At 30.8% G+C, this 15,069-nt stretch overlaps 1 protein-coding gene across 1 annotated transcript; it reads right to left on the bottom strand.

Moving 5' to 3' along the window:
- Window positions 1-1,235: 1,235 nt before the first annotated feature.
- Window positions 1,236-6,329, bottom strand: LOC145132346 (uncharacterized). Its single transcript, XM_079067100.1, has 12 exons — window positions 6,000-6,329; window positions 5,723-5,807; window positions 5,389-5,441; window positions 5,237-5,318; window positions 4,999-5,129; window positions 4,745-4,915; window positions 4,405-4,656; window positions 4,246-4,292; window positions 4,065-4,155; window positions 3,788-3,980; window positions 3,564-3,686; window positions 1,236-3,444 (listed from the first exon to the last, which is right to left on the bottom strand). The coding sequence occupies exons 1-12, from the start codon at window positions 6,175-6,177 to the stop codon at window positions 2,904-2,906; spliced, it is 1,947 nt and encodes a 648-aa protein (XP_078923226.1). The 5' UTR covers window positions 6,178-6,329; the 3' UTR covers window positions 1,236-2,903.
- Between the last annotated feature and the right edge of the window lie 8,740 nt (window positions 6,330-15,069).

Genomic DNA, 15,069 nt, shown 5'->3' on the forward strand with positions numbered 1-15,069 from the left:
CTATTTTGGTATAAAATAATACTATAACACCAATTTTGATATGTTACGCTATTTTGGTATAAAATAATAGTACAACACCAATTTTGATATGTTATATTGGTCCTTCGGCTTTTGGTTATAAGTTTTGTAATAATATATTTTAGAAAGTTAATAGAACAAAAAAGATATAAATAAGAATGTAAAAATCAAATAAGTTGAAAAATGATTTTGACAATCTATAAAAAATTGGATACACCGAGGAATATACTTTAAAATGGTGTAGGATCGAAGATGAACATTATTTGCATCATTTTTCACACTATTTTGGTGCAAAAATATTAAATAGTGTTGTGTGGGAGATGGTCTTATAGGCCCTTTACTTTTTGCATAAGGTTTTCGACCTTACAAGTTACAACTTGATCGATGAGCTTAAAATGTCTATTACAGTTTTAAACCTATCTTTAAGGGATTCATCTTTTTTTTTTTCATTCGTGTATCGAAATGGCAAGTGATTTCCTACTTATGCAATGTGATTCTACCAAGTAGTATAGACTTTTGGTGTGAGGTGGAATCACTATATTCCTTGTGTGTTTTAGTTGATTGTTTATACTCCTTGTTTGTTGCAAGAGTTTTCCCTTATAACTTAAAATTCCAAGCATTTGTATCTAGTTGTTGAAATTTAACACACATATAAATAGTGTTTTTCAAGTGAATTTTTGTGGTAAAGATTTAAATTTTTTTTTCTATTTTGTGCAAAAAGCAACCCTTTCCCCGTGACATCTCTTACCTAGCAACCCTCTTATCCATCCTCATATTAACCCCAAATTGCTTTCTGCGTTATTTCTATATGAATATAGTTTAGAATCTTGAACTGAAATCATTCTATCTCCATAATCATACCTTGATTTGAAGACCATCATAGGCTTTTTTGAAGCACCAAATTCATATGTAGCCTCCTACTCATGAATATGCTTATTTTTCTATCAAAGAGCCTACTCGCTACTCAAGGGTTTCTTACACACAATCTAAAGTCACCATAGTATAGAGAAAAACTATTTCTTGTACTCTATAAGAAACAATATTTCTAACCGCCAAAATAATATCGTTTGAAGCACCAATTTTGTACACAACCTAAACTTAATGTTAAGCATAACTTTCTCTCCTCCAAATAAGCAGCACAAATAATTTGTACCCAAGGGCAAATCTAGAAAACATTTCATTATTCCTAACATCATATACTCCAAAACGTTTCAAGATTAAAGAAAATATGATTTCATTTCCAAGATAAAACATGGCATGATCAAAATCCTCACATCTCACAACAAATAAAAGAGCCCCACAAAGTAATCTGCCGTTGCCTTAGCTAAAAACTACTCAGAATCGATAGGCATGGTTAATTTGCAAGCTATTTGTAGAACTTTGAAATTGAGATCAAAAATGACATTTGTGAGAGGGAAAATCCATCAATGCCTCTTTATTTCGGTTAATTTTTTTACTCAATATTTAATCTTACTTCATTGACCGTTTACAATATAACAAAAATCAGAATCAACTTATTTACAGATAAGTTGGTCAAAATTACTCTTTCTACAAGGTTGATAATATGGTTATTTTTATTTTATTTCTTTTGCAAAAACATAATTTATAAATCAAAATGAATATGTGTGTACATCTCTATAATATTGTTAATAAAACTGTTGTCATTTCTGGTTGATAAAATCTTAAGTATCACTTTCATATTAAGTTGACGTCACTGTATAGCCACAAACTATAACCATTTTGTTGTTTAAATGATTAATAATATTCATCGATTTTAACCTAATCTAATAAACCAGTAATAAATTTGATGTGGTCCCTACCCAAAAACAACATTGTGTGAAAGATAAGCATACATGTATATGCCTACACCCGCACATATATGTATACAGACAAATACATCCGGTGCACACACACACACACACACACACACACACACATATATATATATATATATATATGTGTGTGTGTGTGTGTGTGTGTGTGTGTGTGTGAAGGCATGCACATGGGCGAACTCAAGTTGCGAACTTTTCCCCCCATTAAAATTTTGAGCTTGATTTTAACTAGGTTAATATTAAAGTAGATATAGACCTCCCAACCATTATGCCCCATGATAATATGAAATAAAATGATAGAAATAACTATTTGTTAACAATATAAACTAAGTTGATTTACCTCCATTTTGAAGTGTTCCAAAACAGAGATGGCACAATGGCCAGGTCAAATGGGTAATTTTTAATACTGGTCAAAAGGGGGTCTTTTGGTGCTTCATAGACATATAAGGTCAAATGGGTAATTTTAAGTTTCTACATTTTACACATTTGACCCTTCAAATATAACCCAAAACCATTTTAGAAAAAGGAGGATAGGCCAAGAAAGCTTTAAGAGATGCATATAATGTAAAACATACCTCAATCGGCTCCAATAAGTCTTCACTTCAGAATGTTTGTCCAGCAATGCATAAGTGGCTCATCCACACTTCATACTCAAGAATATGAAAAGGGTCTAAAGTTTTTTTTTTTTTTTTTTTTTGTTTTTGTGGTGAAAGCATCAAAAGCGTTAGTTAACAAAAGTTAAAAAAGCTAGTGATGGCTTTAATGTCCAACAGCTCACCACACTATTAAATCTGTAGCATCAAAGCAAAACAAGATTAAAAAATCAGCCTATATATGTATGTCTCTTCTGTCCATTGGTCGACACAACCAACTGTTTATACTTTATATTATTGTTGTATGAATATAAAATTATAAAATCATAAACCGCTAACCAAAACCAGGTTGATACAAACAAAAAAAAAAAGCAAATAGAAGTGTACCGGGTAAGATTGCCTAAGTGGGCCCATTCTGCAGCTTCAAATTCAAATACATATTTACCTTCAACTTGTTCTTCTAGTGCACTTTTTTCCTCTTATTCTGATGATGATTATAGTCATTATCTGAAGAATCATTGACCATTTGCCATGTGTCCTTCCTTTTTACATCCCTTCTTTTTCTTGAATGACGCCTACAGCTACAATCACTGTCTGATTGATCCCTGCTACTATGATGATGATGATGATGATGCCTTTTGTCATTTTTATGCCTCACTTCATCATACCTATGGTTACCACTATGCACATCTTCTACTTCTAATTCTACCCCTGAAATTGATCTATCTGTATGATATGATCCATGTTCTCGACCATCGTTTGTGGAATGAGAACGTTTTTCATATCTTTTATGATGACTAGATTTGATGTTTAGATCTTGATGTTTGTCATAGTGATGATCTTTTTGCAACTTTCTGCCATGGCTTTCTTCTGAATTGCTCACAGCCTTTCCCCTGTTTCTTTGAGATTTATATTCTGATGATCTAGAAAGCTCATGGGAGTGAGACTCATGACGCTTTGGGATTCCATTTCCATCATCTTCATAATCGGAAGACCTTTGTCTATAATTTAAAAAAAAAAAAAAAAAAAAAAAAAAAAAAAAAAAAAAACTCTTGTTACTTCTGATTGTTATATTTGATCCCAATAGGCCAATACTTATGTTATATGGCTAAAAAGTTACCTCTTTTCATGGCCATATTTCATTCGGTTATCACTGTTCTGAAAGTCCAAATTCTCAGGGCGTCTTGTGGAATGTTCAGCTCTGGGTCCTACAGGTGTCATACCTCCCATTCTTGTAACTCCACTGCAACCAAATAAGGTACATGAAATTGTAGAGTGATCTTGAATATGATGAATAAAAGTAACAAGTAAGAACAATGAAAATGTTTATATAAGAAAGTTGACCTAGGAACAGGAAAGGTGGCATATGTAGATGCAACATAAGGTGGAACTCCATAAGGTGTGACAGGACTAAAAGGGAGCATCCCAGGGTTTCCATACATATTCATGTAAGGATTAAATGGAGGGAACATGGGAGTGGGAGTGTTCCAGTAGGGCATCGGGTAGCCTGACACACCTCCTTGAAACATATGATCTCCTGAAAATGAAACTCACAAAACTAGATCATCAAAAGATAGTCTTGACAAAATTTAACAACATGTTAAAGAAAAAAAGAATTTACCTTTATGATACATATGATGTTCATTGGAAGCAATCGGGCAATCTCTTATGAAATGGGTTGGAGAGCCACACATGTAGCAAGTTCGCCCTCCCTAATTTCAACAAGGTAAGATTTCATAATTCATATCGTATGTATGATTATTAATTGTAAAATGAAAAATCATGGATTTTGAAATAAGTACCATGTTGATGTTGTTTCTATTGTTAACTGCATAACCTCGATCTCCACCTGACAAAGTAAGTCATTTCAGGAAATTTTGTTAAAGATGGGGTTGAGTTACTAGTAATAACTTAAAAAGTCGGTGTTTTGAAATTGTGAACATATATGGAATGAGAAACACCTTCATTTGGCAAGCAAACTTGAGGCATAACAGGCTGGTTTTCACCTTCAGAGTCCACAGAAGGTGTCAAATCTTCATGAGCATCTCTATTCTTAACTTTAAGCAAAGGAGTTGAATTCAAGAAATCATTTTTCTTGTTTAGTGACTCGTACACAGACTCTCCCATATTCTGATTTGGTCCTTTCTCAGAATAAAGCAAATCCAATTTCCTTTTAGTGGAAACCTCCTTTCCTTGAATACCAGATTCTCCATCTGAAATAAAATTTCAAAGAATCATATATAAGCTATAGAGGAAATTATTTTTTATTATTTTTGGCCAGGTAATATCAGAAGGTCTCACCTGGGACATATTTCTGCAAATCATTTTCTGGAGCAGTGGCAAGAATCTGGGATTCAAGAAAATGCTCAATGGCATGTCTGAGGGATAAATTTGGTAGCAAGTGTTCTACCCTATACTTAGTGGAAGAACATTTAGGGCACCTTGCCTTCAATGGAAGTACATCACAGATGCCTGTTCAAGCACAAAAATACAGGTCAAAAATATATGGAATTAGTTCCAGCAATAATATCAACATTAACAACTTAAGGGCTTACATTTTTTACAGAAGCTATGCTGACAGCATGGTATCATCACAGCATTCTTGAAATATGTGTTGCAAATAGGACATCTTAGTTCTGATGGCAAGTCAACTTTTTCCAAATCAATACCCTTCGTGTTCGCCATTCTATCATGTCAAGTCAAATTTTTGAAAAGGAAACAAAAAGATTGTTTAGATAGGCTGAAGGAATTAGTTTATCAGAAACTAAAAAAATCATATGGCACAAACTTTACTTTTCCAATTCTATGTGTTCGACATCTACAGGTACAGGCTTCTTCTCTAGAATTATATCTTCAGGTTTATTGTGATTGATACCTGCATTTTTGATGTAGTTAGAGCGACCCATCAAAAAAATTATAATGTATTGCTTTAAAATGTTATATACCTTTCGGAATATCCTCACTAAGCTCACTTGCTTCAGGCTTATGATGTCTTAACCTGAAGAAAGCAGAATATCAGATGCCAAGTTCATAACAAGAAAAGACAAGATGATTTAGAGTATTAGTTAATCAACAGTACATATCAATTAATGAAATAGAAGACAGTGTGAAAGGCTTATCACTCATACATAATTACATATACTCCCACACACCCACATACACCAAAGAAATCATACTGTAAAAACTCATCAAACGATTTATTGATATCATATAGCTAAAAGATATATTAACAGGGTTTTATGAGTTAGATTCAATTCAATAAAAGAACGTAAAACTTACATAGCTAAAGGCACCGGTTCTGCTGGAACCCTCTTTATGATAACACTCGAACCACTAGGAATCTTGAATTCATCGTCATTGTACTCTAATAACTCAAAAATAAAACACGGAATCAAAAACCAAAAAAAAAAAAAAAAAAAAAAACGAAACCAATTGATGATACATGAAAACACACTATTCTGCTGCACCTGTACGCCAACACAATTTGCAGAAGAGGACTTGTAGCTCAAGAATATGAAAACTAAAAGCAGGTAGACTAATAGAATTAGAAAATAACCTTGACCAGTGAGGTCATCTAAGAAGACGAGATCAAAGTCTTTATGGCATATGCCGCTTAACTTCTTCTGACACAGAATTTTAGATCTGAGTTCTCCCACCGATATGTAGGGTTTACCACCATCGATTTCGATTGTATCGAAATTGACAGAGCTTCTGAATTTGAATCTGATAGACATAACCTATATTGTTTCTGATGAGTACGATTCGATGCCGCTAGACGATTCTGAGCTTGGAATGAGAACGTGAGAAAGGAGGAAAGAAGAAGGAGAATTATGAAGAAGAGGAACTGTTCTGTTTGTCGATAGAGGAGATGGGAAGGTGCGTTTCACGTGACACGTGCAATATGTTGCACCTTATTTCGTCAAACAAACATTTGACCAACTATACTTTGGCATTCCATTTAAAAAGATAATCACAAAAACATGAAAGTGAGATTGGTGTCATAATTCTTTTTAAAAATTTATATATCAAGATTATTCACTTCCTTATAGATATTTGTGATTTGCCAAATATGTACAAAGTAGGGCTTAATGCAAGGGTAGTACAACAACTAATATGTATAGTATGAGTTTTTATAGAAGTATTAGATTGATGTTGATGTAGAAATGTATTAATTCCATGAGGAGCAATTGATTCGGTCTTCAAAATTGTCTTGGATGTTAAAAGTAGTAACAAATCAGCCTAATTAAGATTAAGAATCCATTTCTAGAAAGAAGACCGTGTCAATATTAAAATTCTAAAGATAAATTATTATCATAATACTTTCACATAAAGCTTCGCTATTTAGGTAGTGTTTGTTTTTTGTCTGCAGATCTGCGTGGCCTCTTTGGTCTGCGCCGCACAGACCACGCGCAGATATTAGCCTTCGCAGACTGTTTGTTTTTTTGAAGACTGCAGACCTAAAAATGTCTGTGCGCCCTCTTCTTGGCGCAGATGTGGACCAGAGTCTTCTAACATCGTCAGACATCTTCTAGCCTAAAAAAACATATATATCTTTATTTTTTTTAAGTTTTTTTTTTTAATTTATATTTTTTCCAACTTTATTAATGATAAACAATTTGAAAAAAAAAATTACAAAACTTAAAAAAAAACGTTCGACGATACAAACATGATATTTTTGACAAATTTATAAATAAAGATTTATTACAATAATAGTCGTTGAAGTTTTTTATATAAATATGAAAAAAAAAATCATAATATATTCTTATATTTTGTTGCCAAATTTTGTAAAACATTATTTAATACAGTATCGTCAATTTCTCAAGAAAATATTTATGGTACGTTTTTAATAGATTTAATTGAAAAAATCGAAGTTTATTTCCATCCATTTATGTATCAAATTCTTTGATCACTAATTATAATGTTTAGTTATAACTTTGCAACCAAAGTTGTTGGTTTTCATCAAATATATACGTTAATTCATACCATTTTTATTTTTATTTTTTATACAATAATACATAAAAGTTGATCTAGATTCGTTAATTATTTATAACAAAGTCATAAAAATATTAAAAAATCATTTTGAAGTTTAAAAAAACAGTTTATTTATATTTCAGTTTATTTTAGTAGTCCGTAGATGTTAAAAAAACAAACAGTCTTCTTTTTTCAGACTGCAGACGTTTGGTCCACCTCTTCTACTGCAGAGGTCTACAGATGTGGTCCGCAGACTGCAGACATTTTGTCTCAGAAAAAACAAACAACACCTTAATCTCTATCAATAAAGAAGGTGTTGGGTTGGAAAAAGATAAATACATACAAAAATTAAGGGGATAAAAATATCATTGGAAAAAAAATAGACATACAAAAGATATGCAAAGACGTGTACATAGAAGATTGTTGGAAATAAAGTCGAGACACAAAAAAGATATACAAATAAGTTAAAAAAAAACATGTTAATGTTGGACTATCGACCTTGATGGTAAAGAAAACAAACGCAACCACTAGGACGGTCGTAGCTAATAGTTTTAAAATGACGCACAATACTTGTAAAATGAATAGGAGTGGTTGTTGTTCATAAAAAAAAAAAAAAAAAAAAAAAAAGTTAAGAAAGTTTAAAAAATGAATGATGGGGGCCAAATCCTCGCCCTTAATAGTAATGAAAACACACGAAGCCATTAGGTATGGATACTAGTGTAAATGCGTTGATAATTGTTTGTGATAAATGATGTATAATCTGAACAATTTGTTTCATCGACCATATTTCATAAGCAACGCCCTTTTGCCTCTATCTACAAAAATAATTATAAACTATCGAAAATAATAAACTTTTAGGGAATCATATTAACCTAACAATATTTTTTATCAACCATAAAACTCATCAAAACGGGAGGTGTATATATAGTAATTAAGGCATCTCCGATGTTTAAACTCAAAAAAAGATTTACTTTTGTGACATCATCTTTCCACCAATTTTTATTTTATAAAAACTTTTATCAAATATCATCTCCAATTGTTATATAAATCCGATCCGAACCAACCAAATTATAAATCGATATATCAATTTTTATTATTCGGTTTTTAAAAATTAAGACATTTAATAATATAACTTTGACTTAGAATGGTTAAGTTATCGGGTTTACATCTCAATATACACTAATAAAAATATAAAGAAATAATTAAGTTGTCAAATAATTATTTATAAAAGAATTTTTTCATAATTTAATATAATATTTATAAAAAACATTTGAAATATTGTTATTAAATATGAGGGACAAAAATTTCAATATAATTAAAAAGTCTAATGAACAAAAAACTTAATAAAGTATATTAGTTCAAATAAAATATAATTAACTAAATTAAAAGTTATTAAATTCTTAGAAAACTGGTTTTTAATTTATTAATCACAACAAATTTAAATCCAAATTAATAAATGAGACATGTTACAAAACCAAATGAGAATACCCAAGCTATATAGCTAAATTCAAATTGTTCAATTTGACAATTTAGTTTTATCTAAACAATGAACACCTATAGCCGCCATCATCATTCTTTCTTTCTGTCGCCACCACCTTAACTACTTCCTTCCATAACCGCCTTAGTTGTTTCATACCGTTGCGTGATTATTCCAATTTGAAACTTATCAATCGTCACATTAATTGTTTTCTTCCATCATTGTCTTGTATGTTTATTCCATAACCAACTTGTTGTTACCGAACTAAAACTTAAAGACATGTGCCTTTGTTTTTGCACTAGATTTTGACGAATAGAAGTCTTTCATATTTTTTAGGGTTGCTCATTGTTACGTATCTTATTTGTTGTTGCTCCAATGTCCGTGTTTGTGAAGAATATAAACTATGTCCCTTCATCTTCTTCGATGTTGTTTCCACCGTCTTTTTTATATCTCTGAAAAATATATCACCTTCCACTTACATCAAAAAAATTTGGATATATATTTAATGTTTTTTGTATTTCATGTTTATTCAAGATCTTAGGATTTAATTTTTTGCTATTTCAGACTTATTCTTAATATTTGGTTTTAATGTCGTTATTATATAAATGTATTCAATATTTTTGCTTTTCAAAACTATCTAAATTATCATTTATCAAACTTAAATGTTTTATTAAGTATCATCTTATAATTTATCAGTTTACTAACATATGTTATATTTCCGGGTATTGGATAATTTTTCTGAAAAAACTTATCGTGTACTTATCATTTTACTAACATGTGTTCCAAATCGCATCTTACTTTCAACAATAGGTGGTTAGGGAAACATATGCATAGCAGTAACATCAGTTGATTATTTTGTTATATCTTCAAGATTTTAAATTATCTTCCACTTTAGGAAGAAAAAAATCAGTATCTAACTCATGTTCACCAAAGGGTTTCTAGTCCAACAGTATCAAGTGTTCTCTTCCATCCTTAGACATATGTGGATTTAGAAGTGGTTTATGATTATATTATATTTTTTATTCAAAAAAAAATCTAACTCATGTTCAAGACCGCATTTGAAGTTTATTTTAGAATAATGTCTAACAATCATTAACCACCCATTTTCATGCTTATTTTGAACATACAAATACCATTAATTGGTTTATTTATATGGGCAATTGTGAGAGTAGTTTGCATCGACTTTGTGAATATAGTCTAAAAAACAATAAGAATCAACATGCAATAATATTCCAACACCCAAACAACTTTATTGACAGTTGATTACAAAACGATTCTTTGTCCCGGTAACCTTCGGTTTGTTGATTTCCTTGTTTTCCCTCTTACTCAGTCCGAGTTGGTTCATGCATCGGGGTCTATTTGACCGAGTAAGAACTTATGTAAACTTTATATTGTTATGACGTACGTTTCCCAGCTCCAAATGACATGATTGTTTTTGCTATTACTTTATTTTTTTCATTGAAAACATATTGTATTAGGTAAACTACTAATGTTGTATACAGACACCTAGTATTCATATCCATTTCCAAGTGGTATCATGTATTTAATTCACTCGTTCACATTTTAACGAATGCGACTACATACCAAGTCAAGGTTTATACTCTTATGTATTGTAAGCTTTTGCATGATACACAACTTTAATATAAAGTTTCAAATTAGTAATCACGCACTGAACTTTGTATCCATGAGTCATCCATCTAAACAATTTTTGTTTAACCTAAAACATATTAGACTCATCTCAGTATCATCACTTAAGCTCTAAGAAATCCTCATAATTCTTAGTTCACTTAAACTAATGTTCTGATACCAACTGTGACATCCTCTATTTTTCCATAACCAAAAAAAACTCTTCTTTACGCTTTAAAATCATAGTATTTTTGTTTTCAGAAGATCCCAGTATAATAAAATATTGTGCGGACACTATTTCGTTTTATAAAAATTGTCTTTGAGTAAATATGTTATTTCAAATACAAAAAACTCTAATGATGCCATAATCAATACACAACTTTGTTACAGTGTAAAGACCCAATGGTCATGAACACTAATGCATGTTGTCTCTTAATCACTCGGCATCATAATCAAGTATGGTCATGAACACTAATGCATGTTGTCTCTTAATCACTCGGCATCATAATCAAGTTTCAGTAGCATAACCCTGTAACCAGTGATGCAAATAAACTGAGTAAGTCAAGCTTGGGAGCCTAGTGAGCACATAGGGTTTTCAACCCACAATAATATAATTATAATCTTTTAAATATTCACCCAACAAATAACCCAATTATCCATTCTCACTATTCTCACTCCCTGATCTCAATATAAATGATCTCAAGGGACCTACCCTAAAGGACCACTACAAGTAATGAGTAGACAATGATGTTTCGTGGATTCTGCTAGTGTTCCACCAGACTGTCTAGAATAGTCAGTGGTCGTCATCTATACTTTCATAGATGACTGGTCCCAATTGTATGATAATACTATGCATGGACTATTACCATTATTTTATTTTACCATAACCCTTCACTACCCAACACGATTTAAATATGATAAAAATAAATATACAAGTAAATCGTATCAGGTTATTGCATCTAGCACATATATCAAGAACATAGATAATAGGCGCATATAGCATTTAATTGTCTAAATACTTTGTATCTATGTGACTGACATTTCATATTCTCTTTTAAAACGACCTAAACATAAATATTACTAAGCATTTAGAATTTGTTTGTATTTATAAAGTTTAATCGTTATAAAGTTTTTATCATATTTATTAATAATTCTAAATGAACCACTGACGTATAGTTGATAAGAAACAACCAGGTAAGATCGTATCGGAGGTAGGATTCGTTTGATATATAAAGATATATTGTTTGGAAATCCACTTGAAACACCTCACTGATCTAGCCTTGTCATCATTCCTGTAAGTAGATCGGCCAGTATAACGACTGGTATTACTGATAGATCTTATTTATAAGTTCATAATAACAATTATAAACATAAATATAAGTTATACTTAAAGCACGGTAAGTATAACTCAACTTACAGGTTGTCTGACGGAAAAGTGAACATTACGCTGGCAGAACTTCGAAGTCGATACCTCCATTTCTCGGGGCTCTCTGGCCCTCCAAAGCTTCGCTACTAACACCTAAGAGATACCAAGAATGGGCCTCGCGGCCTCGGGAAAATTTAAGAGAGAAAGGAAGGAATTTAACAACAAATGAACAAGAAAACCGCTTCTATATATAGCAATGCATGAGGTGCGTGTCGCGCCTGGTGACGTGGCAACCTCTCCTTAAGCCACGTGTCGCCGTCTGCTTGCAAGACTTAGGGAGAAAGGGTTCAACCGTATCTCGCCACGTGTCGTCATTTGGGCTGTCCAAATTTAATATTGTTCTTAAATCATAACTTTCGCATAAAGACTCTATTTTCGATAGTTTATATCCACGTGTAGCTATCGAAGAGTACTATAACTTTCATTTAGACTTCATCGGCTAATTTCCACTTTATTTTTCGTTTTACGGTTTGATGAGGTTTTAGACTATAAACGTGGATTAGAGATGATTAAATCTTGATCATTGGGATATATTTTACATATTGAATGTGAATTAGAGTTGATTAGTGAAAAGTTATACATTTCAAGCCTTAGGTCGCTTCAAATGTTAATTCCTTAATTAAATTCAACTATAGTTGAAATACTTCTTCCAAAATCTTTATAGATAAGCTTCACCGCCTTTAAACTTTTCATATGGAGAAATGAATGGGTTATTGCATCTTATTTGTCCAGGTTTTTTAAGCTTACCCTCAAGTTTCATGTTGTTTTTCCAAAACAAACCTATTTAATATGTATGTTACATTAATTTAGGGTTTTTCCACATTTAATCCTTCCTCACTCATAATATGATTTTTATTGTTTAATTTCATTTAATATGATTTTTTATTGTTCAAGCGAGTCAAACATTTGGTTAAACATACTTTCTTTTTAATTTAACGCTTTTAATCATAAAACTTATATTAAACTGTTATAATTTTAACATTCAATTTTTTTCTATTTATCATTTAAACCATACTTCAATTATTCATATTATTAAAGTTTAATTATTTATTTGTTGATTAAATAAGATTTTTTTACGCATATATTTTCAAAACTTTAATTTTACTAAAGATTTCTAGAAAAAAAAAGATGTTGCAAAAACCCGATCCAAACGAACCAAAATATAAATTGATGTATCAAATTTTCTTATTCGATTTTCAAAAGTTAAGGCATTTAAATAATATAACTTTAAATTAGACATCGTCGTTTACATTCATAAGTTATTCGATATATTTACATCTTAATATATAATAATAAACCTGCATAATAAAAAGTTTAAGTTGTCAAATAATTATTTATAATAAAATTTTATCGTAATCTAATATAATATTTAAAAAGATATTCTAAAATATTATTATTATTGTTATTATTATTATTATTATTATTAAAGATTTTTTATTAAGGCTAAAAATTTCAATATAATTAAAATGTCTAACGAACAACAATTGGATAAAGTATCTTAGTTCAAATAAATATAATTAACTAAATTAAAAGTTATTCAATTTTTAGATAATTGGTTCTTAATCCAAATCCAAATTAATAAATCAAAGATGTTACAAAACCAAATGAAAATATTCAAACTATGTAGTTAAATCCAAATTGTCCAATTGTCCAATTTATTTTATCTAAACTTTAAACAACCTCAACCATTGTCATAATTCTTTCCCTCTACTGCCATCACTTTAATTGTTTCCTTCCACAACCGTCTCAGTTGTTTCATATCGTTGTTTGGTTGTTCTGATTTAAAACTCATCAATCATCACCTTAGTTATTTTCTTCTATCGTTGCGTTGTATGTTTTATTTTACAACCGACTTGTTGTTATCAATCAAAAACTTAAAGACGCCTGCCTTTTTTTCACTTTGAATCTTGACGAAGAGAAGCCCTTCATATTCGCTAGGGTTGCTCATTGTTTTGTATCTTATTCGTTGTTGCTCCAACGTCTGAGTTTGTGAGGAATATAAATTGTGTCCCTTCATCTTTTCCGATGTTGTTCCATCGTCTTTTTCCATACCTTCGACAAAGATCTCACCTTTCATTTACATCGAAAAAACTACATGCCTATTTAATGTTTTTGCATTCCATGTTTGTTCAATATCTTAGGATTTAATATTTTTGTATTTTAGATTTATTCTAAATATTAGGTTTTAATGTCGTTATTATACAAATGTATTCAATATTTTTGCATTTTAGAATTATCTAATTTATCATTTATCAAACTTAAATGTTTTATTAAGTACCTTCATATAATTTCTCATTTTACTAACATATGTCATATTTTTGGGTATTCGATAATTTTTCCGAAAACACTGGTCGGGTACTTATCATTTTACTAACATACATTAAAAATCACATCTTACTTTCAGCAAAAGGTGGTTATGGCAACATATACATAGCAATATCATCGATTGATTATCACGTTATATTTTCAAGATTTTCAAATATCTTCAACTTTATAACCAAAATCACTATCTAACTCGTGTTCAACAATCATTAGCAACCAAATTTTCATGTTTATTTTGAACATACAAATGCCATTAATTGATTTCTTTATATGGCAACGATGAGAGTAGTTTTCGTCGACTTTATGAACTGAGTCTGAAAAGCAATAAGATTCAACATGCAATAATATTCCAACACCCAAACAACTTTATTGACAAGTAATTACAAAACAATGCCTTGTCCCGATAACCTTCAGTTTGTTGATTTCCTTGTTTTCCCTCTTACTCGTTCCGAGTTGGTTCATGCCTCGGGGTCTATCTGACCGAGTATGAACTGATGTTAACTTTATATTGTTATAACACACGTTTCCCAACTCCAATGACATCATTGTTTTTGCTACTACTTTATTTTTCTCCTTTAAATCATATTGTATTAGGTAAACTACTAGTGTTGTATACAAACACCTGCTATTCATATCCATTTCCAAGTGGTATCACATATTTAATTCACTCGTTCACATTTTAACTAATGTGACTACATACCAAGTCAAGGTTTATATTGTTATGTATTATAGGCTTTTACATGATACACACAATTCTAATAGAAAGTTTCAAATTAGTAATCATGCACTAAACTGTCTCTACGG

This window comes from Lactuca virosa, chromosome 8 (assembly GCF_052849685.1).
Source record: "Lactuca virosa cultivar CGN04683 chromosome 8, Lactuca_virosa_CGN04683_v6, whole genome shotgun sequence".
NCBI lineage: Eukaryota > Viridiplantae > Streptophyta > Magnoliopsida > Asterales > Asteraceae > Lactuca > Lactuca virosa.